The following is a 17,992-nucleotide window of genomic DNA, read 5'->3' as shown; positions in this document are numbered from 1 at the left end:
TCTAGCCATTTATTAAGGGCAAACATTCTGTCCTTATTTATTTGGATGAGTCAGAACGACAAGGCTGGCCTTTAGTTTGTACAGAATGCAAAAGCCTGCTTACAGTGGGTGGGTAGGAAGGGCCATCCTAACAACCAGGAGTTTATAGGCCAGCACATGGATGGCTCATTTCATTATGCTTTTTTTGTTGATGTTTTTTTTTTTATTGTAAATAGTTAAATGTAAATAAATATATAAACAGATATTAATAACGACAATAAAAATAAATTCTCTCTGGTCATTTACTGGGGGCCGTGGATTGGATCTGCTGTCTGTTTGCTTGACCGTGCTGCTCAGCCTTTGAGCCAGCTGAGATGTGAACGACACTATGATAAACACTCGGCTTTCGTCACCATCGACATCACCATCATCACCGTCCGTCAGCGTCGACCAATTTTGCTCCAACAACAAAAACAAGAAGAAAAAAAATAAAAAAAAACAAGTGGGCAAATAAATAAATGCGTCGAGCGCTGCGCATGCGCGTGGCTGCCTGCGCGCTGAAGGAGCGATGGGACGCGAGTGAAGAAGTGGCGAGGATCCCTCTCTGCAAACTGGGTACCACTCTGCTTTTTCCTCATTAGCTCTGACTCAGCCTGTTGATTATACAGCCTTAGAGAGCAGGGAAGGTGGAAGGGAGTGCTGGATGGATGAGATCGGCAGAACAGAAGAATGAAGGAAGGTCAAAACAGGGGGAAAAACATCCGGCAGCGTGACTGATGTTTGCTGTAGATCCAGGGTTATAGCTATGTCGACTACGGTTGGTCAGAACATTGGTTTATTGCAGTGAACGTGTGCTAGGCTACTTATAGGCTGGAGCTGTGTGTATTTAACTGGGAGTCGTGTTGTCATGGCTACGTTACAGCGATGGTATGTTTACTGATGTTTGCCTGCTGAATCACTTTCCTGAGTGAATGTCGACCTGTCAGTTCTACAGCATCGCGGTTTCAGCACCACGGACAGCGGCTGTAAACAAACACGCTTAATCTTAAACAATGCACCTAAACACACTGGGCGAATGGACACTTTTTCTTTGGGTACTTTGGTCTGTGAATTGCTGATTTAGACTTTGTCACATTACACTGTATGTGCATCATGCAAAAGCAGAGGTGAACTTGACAGATTACCAACACCATGCACTCTTAAGACGAAGCTTTCTGAAGCTGTTCGAGGCAAAAAGGGCAGTGCCACCATTGCTTTTCAAATTCCTATGTAATTCAATGGTTAAGATGTAAATTCATGCAGTTATTCAGAGTGGTTTGGAGTGAAATGCTCTGTTCTAGAGTAAAATAAACGAGTCGAGTTTCACTATTACGAGTTGTTGGTGATAGAAACCAGACATCCAAAGACGTTTCTGATGCCTGAGGCATTTTTCATGGTTAAGAAGGTTTCTGCCTGAAATGTACTTTTAAAGTGCATATGTAGTTGAAAGGTGCATGCAGGGCATTATGTTGTAAGGTGACATGATCCCAAAGAAAAGTGTATTTTCAGATGTACTACTCTTGTACTTTCATAAACATTACATATAATGCTTCACTTTACTTATTACAAGAGTAAATTAAGTGATTATATTTGTGTTGTAGACCTTGCAACCCCTGGTTCCTGAGTTTTGGGATTTAAATCAAATAGAATGGCATTATTTGCATTTACATACAGAACATTTGAGTTAAACATCAATTTTGAACCAAAAAAGTGGAAGGACCCCTTTAATTGTTAATTGTTTTACATTATGTGGGTGCACATCTCATTTACAAAAACACACCATCCATTAAAGCTTCTTTAGGGAACCAGAAGTGGTTCAGCATCACTCCACAAAAGCCTTTTGCCATGTTTTTTTATTTATTTATTTATTTATTTTTAAAGAAACTATGCTAAAGCGTTTATCAGGGGAGCATGAAAAAAAGTCAGCAAAAAAAGCTGACTTGAAATTTGAGCTGTATTAAATTCAGTAGTCTGCAGAAAACTGCAAAATAGCAACGCCCTGGGACCCATTTAGCACTGCATAGTTTAAAATGTTTTAATATGTTTTTTAACACCTCATTAAACAAACTGTTAATAAGCTCTTAATGAATGGAAACAGGTGTGTTATGAAAACAAAGAATGCCAGGTGGACAGGGAGTGAGAAGTATTGCTGTAGTTGGCCAGAGAGAGAGACAGTGAGAGAAAGAGGAAGAGAGATGGGTGGTTGTTTATTCTCTGTGTGAGAGAGAGAGAGTGACTCATCTGTGGGCGGTCAGTCACCTTCAAAACAGTAGCAACTACAACAGGCGCATCCATTTCACTCTGACATTCAAACAGAGAGAGAGAAAAGAAACAGGAGAAAATCTAGAGATGGTGATGCAGATGAAACCACATGACACATAGTAACACATTAGTCTGATAAGACTATTATTAGAAGTTGAATAAGTCATTGAGAACTCATTTAGTAAGACCAGGTGTGAAGGACAATGGACAGGGATGAATGTGACATTAAGATTATTTACCGGCTTAGCCATCAAATTCCTTACATACAGTACATTATGTTCAATGAATGATCAGCCACTGGTCAGCATTCAGGCTTTCACTGCTTACCGTAGCTTATTCTGATGTTTGTGTTTTTGTTGTAGGTCTAAAAGATGGCCTCATGCCCAGAGGTCTGTAGGTCGGAGCGCTCAACACGCTTTAAAAGTATGGCGGGCTCTGGTTGCCATGGTTTTGGGGTTCGCTCCTACCTGCACCATTTCTATGAGGAGTGCACGGCCTCCATGTGGGAGCAGGAGGACGCTCAGAGTCGGAGTGCATCACCACAGTGGTGGAGCTCAGGCCTCTGCAAGGTATTGGCATTATACTGGTGCTGAAATCTATTAAACCTCTCAGGGCTTCATACACAGCAGTTTTTTTCTACGGGAAAAGTTTGTGCAGAATGATGATGGTACAAATACATTAGTAAAACATATCCAACCATATGGGGTATCAGCCTGAGACACCTGGGCAAATACCATAGCAACTACCATAGTAATGATTTAGCAACACTCTAGCAACCATCTAGCAACTTCATAGCAACCTCCTAGAAACTAACTAGCAAACTTATAGCAACAAAAAGGTTTCACTCTCACTATTTAGTTTACATAATATATAGCTATACTAAAGTAATATTTTGAATTGTTTATTAACCTTGTTTGTGTATTTATTTCATTGTTTGGTTATTTATTTATTCAGATTTTTTTTCTATATATACTTTCTATATTTTTCTAAAATATTTAGGACCAATTTTGTCTTTTTGTCCCGGTAATTCCCAAATACAATTGTGCAGAATGTCAGATCTCCAAGAAATAGGATTAGACAGCATGAATGTGGTGATTGATGAAGTGCCCTCTCCCCTCTCTATCAGGTTTCTCTCGCATTTGGAGCAGTGGTCTTAGCTGTGGGTTTGGTGGTCTTGACTGTGGGATTTGCCACCCCCTCCCGCATCGAGGCCTTTGGAGAGGGGGAGCTGCTGTTTGTGGACCGGCAGGCTGTGCAGTATAACCAGGGGCTTCACATGTGCGTGCAGGCCGGCACAGGCATGCTGAGCCTGGGGGGGCTGCTTATGGCTGCTGGCCTGCTGGTGTCTGCCTTCTCCAGACCAGTGGGCAGGGAGAGTGAGCGCAATCTGCAGACCATCGGAAGAGAGAGGAAGGGGGCAAGTGGAGGGCAAGGTAGAGAACATGGAAGAAGCAACACCAGCCTTGTCACTAAAGCACCAAGCCCAGCAGCAGGAGACGCCGCTGTACCGGTCAGTCTCTCTAAAGTGGAGAATGTTCAGCCTACCCCCTGAACAACCCAAACAAGTTCAGTCTGTCTAAAGACCTGGATACACTCGGCCTGTTTTTCGCTGATCTGATGATTTGGGTTGGTCTTTTCACTGACCCGCTTTACAAATGGTCATTTCATGCATGTTAAGTGTAATATCAAGATTAAGGACTATCCACATAAAGATGCAAGTGTAAATACACAAAGCACACAGTATGGATTTCAAACAGATTTAAATCCCATCTCTTACCCCTTCAGTGGGTGGCCTGAGACACGATCTGGCTAGATGTTGACCTCACTAATGCATGTTTTGGCTGAATGCAATCAAATCTGGGAAGCAAATGATCCAGCACCTAGTGTAAACCCTTCACCGGCAGAGTAGAGGCTGCAGCAAGGAATAAACTTATTGTTAATATGCTTGACTGATCTCAAGGGTCTCAGAGATTGAGACAAACTCATTGAGACTATTCATTTATGGTCTTCAGGCTGAAAAACTATTATACAATGTAATGTACAAATTAGATTGCTTCGGAAGATACTCCGGTTTCCTCCCACCTCCGAAAAACCCATCGTAGGCAAATTGGCCATGCTAGATTTTTCCTACACTTCTACAAATAAAGGTGCTACAAAAGGAATTTTAAAGTTGTATGTGTGAAGAACCTTTAAATGTAAACAAAGGGTTCCTTACACTTATGTTTCTTTTACTAAAATGGTCCCTAATGAAACAAAAAGTCATATAATCAAATATCATCACCCAAAGAACCCTTGGTAGCACCTTTATTCTCTATTCTTATAGAGTAGGTATAGTTGTGGATTCTTTGTGTAAATGTAAGTATGTTGGTACCCAAATAGACTGGTCCAGAGTCTAATATAATATACGACTCTATGGTAAGTTATTTACCAGCTAGTTGGCTTGATCAGACTTAATAAGGCCATACAAATGAACACTCTTTTGTACATATTGTACAAAAGATTATAATGTATAGTACGCAAATGTTCTGAATGTTGAAGAGATTAATTCACTTAAAATACTGCTTAGTACAGTAGTATTTTTTAAAACTATTGGCTTCATGAGGCTTAATAAGGGCTTTATAAAGCCATTCTAATGTGCATGATGTTTCTTTCAGGATACAGGTGTAAGTAAGGCCTCGTACCTGAAATGACCATATGCAAAGACTTGGGGATTTCATCAAACAATGAAATAAAAAAAAATGGGCTATAGTAGTAGCACTAATAAACTCTGCTTCTGCCTCTTCCAGTGGAACAAATAGAGCTAGCATGGCAGTAAACAAGAAAATTAGAGACAAATTAAATCAGAATGAAGTACATTATTATTACAGCTTGTCTTTGCCGTGAGCCATGTTTGTTTATCGCCCGAATTGTCAGCTGTTGTCTGCATAGTTTTATTAAAACGTCACCTTGGTGTATCCAGGCCTTTCCAAGAAATGAAAAATGCCCACTCACTTAAGAAGGAAAATTACAAATGCTTTCATTTATTATGTGCTACTTCTGTGCAATCTTTAATTGATTAGTAATTGTAAATCAATCATATGTTTGTTATTATTTCACTTCTCATTTCTTTTTATTTTCTGTTAGAAAAGAAATCATATAGCTAACACAGTCACTTGTAAGACCAAGTTAATCAGGATGGTAAAAAAAAAACAAAAAACATCAGGCTGAAGATGTTTGGCTCACATACATCATCTTCTTTGCGGTTACCTGGCAACCTTTTGATCATGTAATCCACCTTATTGAGCAGAAAAAAAATGATGATAAGTGCTGGCACCACTCATGCCCTTACTCACAGCAGTCCCGATGAAGAAAACACATGACACTGTTAATGTGCAAATGGCACTTCAGAGCAGTGTACCGTGATTACTCCACTTAAGTCATTTCATTTCATTACTTTAAGTTGCATTTCCCTCATTTCCTTGTTATCTATTATCTTCTACTGTTTCTTGGTCACTTGTGTGTTCCAGCATTTTTCTATATATATATATTTTTTTTCGATCGAAAGAACGACTTTGGATTTGAAGGCTCCTCTCCAAACAAATGTGCACAATAAATTCTAAGCATACTCAAACTGTGGTGCCCGCTGGTCTGTTCACATCTTCTGATATCTATCACTCAGGCATGCTGTGATAATATCAGTGGAACTGGCTTTGACTTTAAACTAGGGAAAGCGTTGCTGCTCTTATTGGCCAGCCATCTTTCGGCGGGCCATCTAGTCTTTCAGAAGCTGTAAACAGATTGAAGGAAGGCAGCGATGACTCATTCCACCTTCTCTCCTCCCCCAGCCGAGCAGTGAGTCATCCTCTCTGATATACCATTCATAGGCCGCCGTTCAGGCACCGTTAGTAATCCATTACCCAGCATTGCAGAGCATGCAGTGCTGCAGTCTAGATTCGCTCACTGCTCTGCCCTAATAGGAATTAATGTGAAACAACACTGAGGCACAAAGAAATCTGCTGTCATTGCCTGGTGGTCTTCCCATGCTCCCAAATCCAAATGTTTAGGTTCTAAACACGTTTTAACACACTTTTTAAAATACAATGTTTAGCTGGGCTGTTCTGTGATTCCAAAAAGAACCATGTTTGTCATAGATATGTAACATTTGGACTGATAGAGAACCTTTCCATATAGAGAAATATGCTGGGTCTTTGAAAGGTTCTTCACAGTCACAAAAGTGGTTTCCTATGGCATCACTCAAAAAAAAACATTTGTACATTTAAGGCATTTAGCAGACGCTCTTATCCAGAGCGACTTACAAAAGTGGTGACTTACAAAAAGTAAGCGTAAGTTGTAGGACCTACTGCCCCATGTGGTTCTACTCCAGAGGCAATGCTGTACTGGTACCAGCGTAGTTAGGCAGCACAATGACATGTGATGTCAATGACGTGCATGTGAAGCAATAAAAGTCTAAATAACATTGAGCCCTAATTCAGTAATAAATTCTTAAGAATTTGTCTTGAGAAAAGTCCCAACAAAATGTCTACATCAGAATCATGATGTGTTTTCAAAGCGCAGAACTGTTTACAGCTATGCTCCTATAATGGAGGATCCCATTGTTCTAGTAAATTGAAGAAATTTCGAATAAGAAAATGTTGGTGATTGCCAGAATCTGCATTTGTGGATTTTAAGATGACATTTCGTCTTTACAGTTGGTGAATGAAGCCAAATCAAATCAAGTTAAATCAAGTTAATTGTCATGTCACGGTAACACAGGTGTAAAGATGAGTGGAATAAACTAGACTAGAGCATAGCCAGCTGTAGAACATATATACAACATATATACAGAATAAAATTACAAAATATATACACATTAACTTACATTATACTCACACACCATACATGCCCAGTGTTTTCATGGATTTTATCCCTTTTCTAAAATGGTATACAGCAGGATTATGGCTTCAATTGTTCTATTTACTGGGTTAAAAAAGGTCAAGAAACAGAAAACAAAACTTAGGAAGTGGAAAATACAGAAATACAGATCAATTAATTTTAAAATTTGTATTATAATTACTATTAATGCATAGCAAAGCATTAGGATTTCTTGGATCCCGAACACAGAGGAAGTAAAGTCAAGCTGAAGAAAACAGGAGGGTTAAGTCGAAGCCATAAGCCCTGCAGCAGAAGCACAGCAGGTGTAGAAAGAGCCTCATCCAGGGTGAGTCATATTCAGCAGCTCAGTCAATGGAGCATGCCAGTCTCATCTCATTTCCCCTGCAGCGCTCCCTCTCTCTCGGCGCAGTCTGTTCCACTGACGGAGCCGCTCTGTGTGTGCTGCTGGAGCGCCCTTCACACGCTCCGTCTCCCTGCTCTCCTGATGGGCCGGAGCTCAACAAAAGCCCAGAAATTCCTCCCTTATGAAGATATCTGTCATGTGGAATATGTGAAAAGTAGCGTGTTCAGTGGTCTGAGGATGAAAGACCATAAGCTCTCAAAAGCCAATGAATGTCACTTTGGCAGCGACAGTACAGAGCATAGCAAGTTCACGCTGTGATCTTTTCCTGAACATGTGTAGAGAAACACTGCGACAGTCCTAAACCACCTGAGAAAATTGGATTGAACTCTTCAGGCTAGGAACATGTAACTACTATAGATTTGCTACTAGCTGCATTGGATCTGAGGTAAATTGAAGGGTGGGCCAACATCAGAATCAGGATCGCTTTATTTCTTAAGGCAATTAAACATTAGGAATACCAGACAGATATGGAAAAAAATCCACTGTCAAAGCAACTAAAATAAAATATGTGAGTATGTACATTGTCTGTGTCACACAAAAACCCAGTATCTCCATTTTGTTGGAACCAATTTAAATCTGGCAGTTCTTCTCTAAATTGTGTCTGAATTTCCTGATGAATGGACCAATAGAAATGCTCCAATATGACATGGAACAAAATCTTTTTACACTAACCTCCATTGAAAGTTAAGAAGGGATTTCCCTTCTCCTGTGAAGTTGCCATTTTGGTAAGGTTTTTCAGTGACAGTGGCAATATGCAGATCTGAGGAACTGTGAAGTCTACTATTATTTACACTATGTTACAGAATGATATGAACATTTACAATGCAAAAATGCATTTATGGCATATTCATGGTGGACTTCTGGGTTGTAAGTCTATTTAAAGTGTGGGATGTCCATGCCAGTTGAGAAGTGCCACTGCTCTTGAGAAAAAGTGTGTCTAGTGTCTTGTGTTGACTCCAATAGTTCTTAAAAGAGGTGATGTCCAGGATGAGAAGCACGCTTCATGTCCCTGCTGTTAATAATATATATGTCCTGAAGCGCTGGCAAAGTACACCCGATGATCCTGTGTGCTTATTATGCGCTGGATTTTGGCTTGTTCTTGTGAGGTGGACGATCTAAAACATGTGGTTATGGATGATGTGTAGAACTGAATCATCAGGGCCTGTGGTTGGTTGGTTGAGTTTCTTTAGCAACTTCAAGAACAACATTCTCCGCTGCACTCTCTTTTGGTTATGGAGCCAAAACCTTTCGGATTAACCTTAACAAACTTAGAAAAAAAATGGTTAAAAGATTTATCTTATAAGTGAAATAATGTTGCAGTTATGTTTGTCTTGTGTTTGTGGAAGCAATCAGTATTTTAAACAAGGTAGAAGAACACAGCTTTGGTTTCAGATTTATCCAAATTTACCCTCACAATCATTTGTTTACATCCACCACCATCAGCTCACCCGATTTAACAAAATGAAGCACTGGTATTTAAAGAAACCTACAAATAACAATGGAATTCCTAAAGGAGATTTTCAGAATGGCTACATTTCCAAGCCATAATATATATATAATATTATAATATTATACAATATTACACTGTAAAAATGGCTGGCAAACAAAAACACATAGAAAAGAAATCAATGTCAAATATCCTAATTCAAATTCAGTGGAAAACCAATACATTTACAGAAATGTACAGGGTAACACTGTTATTTTATAGATTTTTCTTGCATTATTATGATCGAATACCTTCAATAAAGTGATAACACTAAAAACATATTGTACAGGCTTTTTTTTACAATGAAACACTTAAAGTGACAACGCTTTTTTCGAAAGATTTTTTTCTATTTATGCATAAAATCATTGATTACTAATTTACATTTACATTTACATTTACGGCATTTAGCAGACGCTCTTATCCAGAGCGACTTACAAAGTGCTTTGCTATTTACCCAAGAAAACCTCAGCTAGTTAGAATAGACTAATACAAAAGATACCTCCAAGCTTAGACATTGCTAAACACAATACAATAAGGCAACCATAGAACTATTCGTCCAAGTACTCTCTGAAGAGGTGGGTCTTCAGTCTGCGTTTGAAGACAGCGAGCGACTCGGCCGTTCGGACATCCAGGGGCAGCTCGTTCCACCACTTTGGTGCCAGGACAGAAAAAAGCCTGGACGCTTGTCTTCCGTGGATTTTGAGGGATGGTGGGTCGAGCCGAGCCGTACTTGAAGCTCGAAGGGCTCTTGGTGCGGATCGGCTTTTGACCATTGCCATCAGATACGGAGGGGCTGGTCCGTTCTTGGCTTTGTAGGCCAGCGTCAGGGTTTTAAATCTGATGCGGGCAGCTACAGGAAGCCAGTGGAGAGAACGCAGCAGTGGAGTGACATGGCTAAATTTTGGGACATTGAAGACGACCCGTGCCGCTGCATTCTGGATGAGTTGCAGGGGCCTGATGGTGCGCAGAGGGAGACCAGCCAGAAGAGAGTTGCAGTAGTCAAGTCTGGAAGTGACGAGAGACTGAACAAGCACCTGGGTGGCCTCTCTAGAGAGGAAGGGTCGAATTCTCCGGATGTTGTACAGAAGAAATCTGCAGGACCGAGTTACGTTTGCAACATGACTTGAGAACGATAACTGATCATCCATCACTACACCAAGGCTGCGGGCTTCAGTAGAGGGAGTGACCAGTGAGTTCTCGAAGGTGATGGCAGATTAATAGATTAATCAAGGCAGCAGAAGACGGAACAAAGACGGCAGGCACAACGATAGGTCTTACATGTAAACTGGAGACTAAACGAGTCTGAAAACTTTCTTCCGATCTATCTGAGCCTATCTCATAAAGGTATTTCCAGGTCCCAGACCAGAGCTCAGATTCAAACCCCGTCCTGAATACATGAATGTGTTAGAATATCATGACTATATGGTAGAATATGCAGAGACAGGCACAGTCCCTGGGCTGAAAGCCTGACAGCTGATGCCTTCTGTGATCACAGCCCGTCACTCAACATTACCAGGAGAGTTGCATGCATTAAACAACGCTATCAGCTGTAGGCCACTGCGAAAAATGATCAAGAATGCATATGTTATGCAAGTTACCGCCAGCCACGCTGTAACCAATCACTTTAATTCAACATGATGACACATAATGAGCCGACGTGATAAAATACTGTCATTTAGATAAAGGTTTAGACACCTATTGTCACTGCTGGGAATGGAAAACCAGCTTGTTATGTTAATGGAGGCACCGAGGTGGTCAGATCTCTCTAAATATACGCATGTTGTCGGTTGTCAAATTAAAAAGTTTTATTAAGCTAAGTTCGGCTGCTTTAGACGCAGCTATCGCAATATTCCACGGTCAAATAAGCCTGCTCGTATTCGCCATCAGTGCAGTTTGTTGAACATGGAAATGTTAATTGGATAGCAAAGTGAGAAATATCATATTCAATAGGATCCACCTACTATTGGCGAAAAGCAATATTCCAAATGAGATTTTAATTTGGATAATCTTTTGAACTTTAATAGAGCCGGGAGCCACTAGGCATATTGCGATTGCTACATCATTATTAAACAAAAGTGACACAAAACCATCAATTCTCCGCCCGTGACAGATAAATGCTTTCCACTACACAAATAATATTAGTTCTGCCTACTGACACCAGCTCTTATCTCCATATTGGTTTATTGGGTTCACATTGCTGTCAGGTGCTGGGAGATTTGACAGAAATGTTTGCATATATGAATAGCTGCACAGACGTACATTTCTATATGTGTGTGAGGAGTGGTGGGAGTGTGGGGGGTGGTGGGTGTGAAAAAAAAGCCTCAGGCATGGTGAAGGAGACGAGCCCCTATCAGCAATTTAATGAAATTCTCCCTGCTCATCAAAGACGGACAGAGGCTGATTATACATGGAGAGGGACAGGGAGATGGGATGAAAGCCTGGCTTCCCAAATATCATAATCCATACTCCTCATCATTATCATGCTAATGCTCGGCAATAGGATGGACTTGTCGTCGGATGCCGACCGTCAAATGTCACCAGGCTTAACTTTAGTTAAACTAAAGAGCAGCTGAGAAACAACAGCGTGTGTGAAATGTCCATCACCCATCTCATTCCCCAAGAAGATCACCAGAAAAAGAAATGTCAACATATGCTATATGGCATGTTTTCTTTCCTTGATCTTCATGTTCTTCTATATTTCTGTACAAACAACTTCACCATTATACATCAATGTAAACAGCACTCAGAGAACTTGTGGGACTTTCTATGAATACAATTTAAGTCTTACAATACATACAATTTAGTACTTTTTCCAAGCCATTGTTCTATTGTTCTATTCTTGTTTCTATCAGAAAAGTTGCTGTGTCCAGTGTCTGGGAATGAAGATGTGACTGAAGTTTAGTTGTTCAGCTTTGAGCAAGAATATTGCATTAACTGTTCAGGAATTACAGACATTTTTGACATAGTCAATCCATATTCTATTTATTTTTAATACTTGGATAAAATCTGGAACCCATAAACAAATCTAAATGAGTTTCCTCACTTAAGATGCTTTCCCAGGTCGTTACTGCAGCCGCCTTCAATTGCGGCTTGTTTGTGGGCCTTTCTGCCTTTAGTGAGTGAGAACTGTGCTCAATTGTGTTGTGGTCAGGTGACTGACTTTGCAATTCCAAAATATTTATTTCTTTGCCTTTACATTTATTATTTCTGGAGATTTTTTTGGTTGTCCAGCAGTACTGTGTTTTGCAGCATATGATTGAATCTGAGCAGAAAGTATAGCAAATCCATCCTGATACCTCTATCAGCAGTCATATCATCAAAATAGGCCAATGGCCCAGTTCCATTGGCAGCCATACATGCCCATGCCACAACAGTGCCTCCACCATGTTTGAGAGATGATGTGGTATGCTTCGGATCATGGATCCTTTTTCCTTCTCCATACTCAAGATAATCTTGCTGATAATCTGTCTGAAGAATCTTGTTCCAGAACTGAACGGGCCTTTTAGATGGTTTCGAGCAGTCTAATCTTTCTGTTCAAGGGGTTTGTGTCTTGAAGTGAATCCTCTGTATTTACATTCATGAAGGCATCTCTTGAATGCACTTGACTGGACTTGACACCCACATTCTTGCGTGTTGCTTGACTAGATGTCATGAAGGGGGTTTTCTTCAACAATGAAAAATGCTTGTTATGTTTGGATTTTTTTCAGTCTAATAAGGGCCTACTTCATTTGCATCGACACTCTCTCTTTGCACTGCATATTGAGAGTTCCAATGACCAGCTAGAAAATGCAAATTTAAGTCTTGGAATGAACTCTAGACATTTTTTATCCTTATTTTTTTTTTTTAATAATGAGGGAAAAGGCCACATCTCACCATTAAACTGCATGAATCAGTCAATTGTCCAATTACTTTTGAGTCTGTGAAAATCACCCTTCATTTTATGTGAGCAAATGAGTATTACTCCTAATTGTGCCAGTTTGATTGGCTCAGAGACATTCTAGGAGGGCCAATATTGCACGATAATGGCATTCTGACCGAAGCTTAATGATGACCAAGTATCAATCTATGACGACAGTGCGTACAAGACAAAAAACACTAGCCATAACAAAAGCAGCAATGTTATAATTCTACAAGTAAAAGACAAATGTATAATGTCTGACAATAGTGCCTTTGTATTCACGAAAACTACAACCAAACAAAAGACACAGACACTGTTGGTGTAAAACAAAGCAATGCTGGTGTTGTAGGTAGAAAGGGTATATTACATAGTTTGAGACATAGAATTAGTTTAACCAATCAGAGGGAACATGATCTGCTGTACAATTTATGGTAAAACGAATAATTGGAATACAGGGCGGGCTTATACGAAACAAAGTTCAGCTTCACATTTTATTAATATTTAACAGCTTTGGCAGTGTGTGTAGCCATGGGATTATTAAAACCTGCTTGAAACCCTAATGATTGGAAAATTATGCACAGTTTCTTGGTTATTTTGACTGAAGGGCATAGCCTGATGATGATGTTAAGATATATTAGCTCATCACACCTCAAGTGTATTATTGCTTAAAGTGTTTGTGTAGTAGTTTGTGTAGGGTTTTTGTGTTAAACCTCTTGAATTAAAAAATCTACACTCCAATAATATCTTCATTGCTTAATTTCAAATCTACTGTGAAGGCAAATTTATAAAAAATTGTCACTGTCCTAATGCACAGTCAAATCTGTCTCCGGTTAGTCAGACTGAAATCTGATGGTTGTGTGGGATGTTATATGCAAATTTGCTCATTTCCCAGTTACTGGTTTTGCAGGTGTACTGGGAAGGATTTGGGTTGGTGAATGCATCTTGGAGAGATGGATGTGTTTACACTGTTAGAACATGTGGCTTAAAAGCATCTCAGACCACCTCCTGAAGTGGTTTGAGTGAATGGATTTGTATATGGTTTAAATTAGTCTTGGGTGTGTTTACACTTGCATTTTTATGTGGCTTGGCCTGATACTCAAGAACTCATGAAGTGGCCAGGTGTAAACAGGGTTTCTCAACAGTTTGAAGCCTTCTTGGCATTGAGCGCATGAGTTTAACTCAACTGAGGCTTAGACAGCCTTGCTAGATCTCTCTTGAATGGTCAGAGCACTTTCTGTTACTTCAGTCTTTTTCATGCTAGGTTTTTCCCTCTTGATTTTGAAGATTTAGAATTAAAGTCTTAAATGTACATTAATCTTGGGCTCAAAACAGGTTCCCAATCTTCTGTTACCCTTGATTACATTCATTTATTAAGTTCCTGGTTCTTTGGGTCAGGTTTATTATTAAGTTGGGAAAATACACAGGAATTAACATTAAAACTTACAAAATATATTAAGATTCTCTTAAAAATAAGTGTTTTAGAGCAGGACGAGACCAAAATGGCCCTAGACCCCCTGATGAAAGTGCACTGAAGTTGTTGAAAAGAGGAATGTAAAAGGGGAGTGAGTGTTCCACTTGTCTAAGAGTGTAGAGCGCGTCCCTTCCCCTGTATACTGCTGCTTAAATGCCAAATACTGCACACGCTGGATTTAACAGTAGTTGCTATTTTTGTTGTGCTGCTGCTAAAATGGATAAGTGGTTGGTTGATCATTTTTAAGATCGTAAAATAGTGCTTTTTCTCCTAAATTCTGAATTTTCAGATACATGACCCACAAACCCATTTCAATCTCCATAAAGAAAAGAGAATAGATTCCACTCACACCTAAAGAGTTTGTTTGTCTTTATGTTTCGAAAGATTTATATAAGTAACATTACAGGATTGCAATGAAACATAGGTAAGTTCCTTTTAATGAAAGTGTGATCTGATGCAATTATATGAGAGGAGAGCATCAAGTGCTCATGGTGACTTGTAAACACCCTTGTTGGTGAAGTTTAAGGAAATAGGACACCCATTTTCTTGGCCTTGCACACCTAGCGACACATCTGCAAACGAGGGGTAAGACAAGGTGCACAGGCAAGGGCGCAAGTGCGAGTAATGGGACAGGTCGAATGAGTAGGACATGGTGTATTCCAGCACTAGGGTGGGAAACCTATGTTGTCAAAAGCTTCTAAATCCCAAACTTCAAACTTCAGCCTTGCTTATTTTTGGGATTCTTGGGTCAGTAGAGATCGGTTCCAGAACGTAGAGCGTTGAATTTACTTGGTTTAAATGTGTACCTCATTGCCACATGAATAAAATCTCTCAACACAATTACTGTGAAAAATAAGTAAAGTGAACATCAGCAGTGTGCTGATGGAATATTTTATTCACTGCTTTACTTTACTTTTCTCAGTCTAACAGAGACCTGAAACCGCATTCTAGCATGAAAGTGCTTGAGATGAGAAGGATTCATTGATGAGATGGATTATTCTATATAAGCACTAAGTATAGACTTTTTCCCCCCTCTGTAAACATCAGGCCGTGGAATGTGTCTCAGCATTCAGATGAGGCAAACAGTGTGAGAAAGGCGATCTGCTCCTTCTCGAAAAGTATATGATCTCCTACAAATGACCATGCACTCGTTTCCTCACCATCATCGCTCATTAGAACCATCACAGACAAAGACAGACTAACTGCAAAGCTATTTAGTGTTAAGTCCGACTATCAAGGATGCTCCGGTTAATTCAGCAAGACAAGCTGCTTAGCAGCTCCATCAGTTCAGGGCAGATGTGCACCAAATCCCGCTTTTCCATGAACAATTTCAGATGATGTCATTATCTATTAACGGCCCTGACACAGGTGGCAAAATGCTCCACTTCCAGGAACCCAAGAAACCAGCCCTCAGTCGATTTTTACACCAGCAATGATGTAATGCTTTTCCTTCAGCCAGTAAGGGGCCATGTTATGGCTGGATCTTAAGTGTGCTAGCGCCACCTTATGGCAATGTGAGGAAGTGTTCATAGGAAATAATTACAACAAAGGGCATGTTTGTGTGTTTACATCCAAAGAGAGAAAGAGAGAGAGAATGTGTGGAAAAACAGAAATAGACATCAACAACAATCAAAGCACAAGACAAGATACCAATAAATATGAAATAAATATGAAATAAAGAAATGTCAGCAGCAGCATTGGTCAAACAGAGGTGGTTGTTCTCTACTTGAATATACTCACAGCCATCCGCCAGTTTCAAAACACACCAAGACTGTTTATTACATGGATTGGCTGTGTCCACACTCTATTCTGTTACTCTGACATTTCTGTTAATACAGTATAACCTCTGTTAAACTACAGTGCAAGTTATGCAAGTAAGGTTAAAGGGACAAAGTAAAGGGGAATTCTGCATAATTCTGCATTTAGGATGTAAACAAATTGTGCACTGCAATTGATGTACTATCCAAAACCAGCAGTGATTCTACATGTGTCCTGTGCTGATAGCAGCAAAATAGGGGTGAATAGAAAAATAGAATCTATTTTAAAAATAAAATAAAAATCAAATTTTCAATAAATTGCCTTAAATGCAATTGAAAATAATTAAACAGATAAATAAATAAAAACAAAATAACTACACTTTAATCTGAAATCTTCTCAAACTTATTGTAAAACAAGGTCTGAATCCCAGCTAACATGTCCATGTGGGGCCTGTATGATTAGCTCAAAATGGAAACAGAAAGTTTTGTCCTCGGGTTCCACATTGACCCCACATATAAATGCCCATCAGGTTCAGAGATGGGACAATCGTGTGAGTCTGGGTTGGGCTGTAATGAGGGGAAGCCCAACTCACAAACCCAATGCTCACCTGGAACTCACCTAGTTCCTAACATTCATCATGTAAAGACCCTGTTTACACCTAGTATATAGTATCACATGCTTTTACACTCAGTAGTGATGGCTAGTCAGACTGGGATCCGATGTCTGTGGGGGCCAAATATGCAAATTTGCTCATTGCCCAGCAATTATTACTGGTGTTTGAGGTGTACTGGGAGGGGTTTTGGTTGTCGAATCAGCTTCTGAAGTGTTGTGAGTAATTGGATTAGTATCTGGTTTAAATGCATCTTGGGTGCATTTACACTGGATGATTTTACAGCTAGCCAGTCTGCATGACTTTATTAACATCTTAATGATTTGCTTATGCAGAAATGCTTTTAAATGGGTGAAATTCCCCTTTAAATGAACAGTTAAATAAACACATTTTTTGAAGCATGGGGTGTAAGGGGTTAAGACTTCTTTCCAATGGCAATGACCTTCAAGGACACTCTGTTGGCTAGGCTTACCTCATATCTCTCCCCCTCTCTCTCTCTCATACACACAAACACACACTGGACACCGACCTGCTTTGATGATGCATCCTGACCCTTTTGTAGGTTTGTCCAAATAATGACATCATACATAAACCTATTAGCCTATAAAGACTGTAAATCTGGATAGTAGCTCAGGGCATGCTGGATATGGAACAATAAAGAATACATATTGAATCATGGTGCACGCTGTTCTAGATAATGTGTGTTTTCAATACTCTTAATTAAGCATGGTTTTCAATTTAGGCAACACCAGCAGTACAGTAAAAACAATTACACTGAAGAGGAACTGAGCTGCAAACAAGGCTTTCCAACTACAACCTGCTAACACTCTAAACAACTCTAAAATTAGTTATTAATTAATAAATGATCTTCTCATCACACAAATTAATGACATCAGCCATATGAGACACCACCTGCTTTACCACTACAGAGTGAAATAAAGCAAAACTGCACAACGCACTCCTCATAGCAGCATGTGCTGCTGCACACATCTAAGTGTATATCCCCCTCTGCTGGTGGACAAGGAAACTGCATTCTGTAAGACAAGAGCTTTGTAGCTGGCATGGTAGTGTGTATGTGGTGCTGGTATGAGTGTTTCAGGGGCAGCAGTGTTTATGGGATTTTCCGAACACTTTTAAATCCGTGCTAGACTGATTGTGGATCCACCACTCAAAGGTTTCCAGCCAAGACCAGCTCAGTGAAAACAACCACTGAT

At 39.9% G+C, this 17,992-nt stretch overlaps 1 protein-coding gene across 1 annotated transcript; it reads left to right on the top strand.

The window, feature by feature from the left end:
* Positions 1-374: 374 nt before the first annotated feature.
* On the top strand, positions 375-5,890 carry nrsn1l (neurensin 1-like). The gene is made up of 3 exons (XM_072675898.1): positions 375-594; positions 2,643-2,849; positions 3,407-5,890. Exons 2-3 carry the CDS (start codon positions 2,652-2,654, stop codon positions 3,830-3,832), a joined length of 624 nt encoding a protein of 207 aa, XP_072531999.1. The 5' UTR covers positions 375-594; positions 2,643-2,651; the 3' UTR covers positions 3,833-5,890.
* Positions 5,891-17,992: the final 12,102 nt, after the last annotated feature.

Source organism: Salminus brasiliensis, chromosome 3, assembly GCF_030463535.1.
Source record: "Salminus brasiliensis chromosome 3, fSalBra1.hap2, whole genome shotgun sequence".
Lineage (NCBI taxonomy): Eukaryota > Metazoa > Chordata > Actinopteri > Characiformes > Bryconidae > Salminus > Salminus brasiliensis.
This window is presented reverse-complemented; position numbering and strand designations above follow the sequence as displayed.

What these genes read in the sequence shown, in the direction of transcription:
- nrsn1l (XM_072675898.1), top strand. Translation starts at nt 2,652, where the DNA reads ATGGCCTCATGCCCAGAGGTCTGTAGGTCGGAGCGCTCAACACGCTTT. An exon ending in GGAGCTCAGGCCTCTGCAAG is followed by an intron (nt 2,850 to 3,406) that starts GTATTGGCATTA and finishes CCTCTCTATCAG; the next exon opens with GTTTCTCTCGCATTTGGAGC.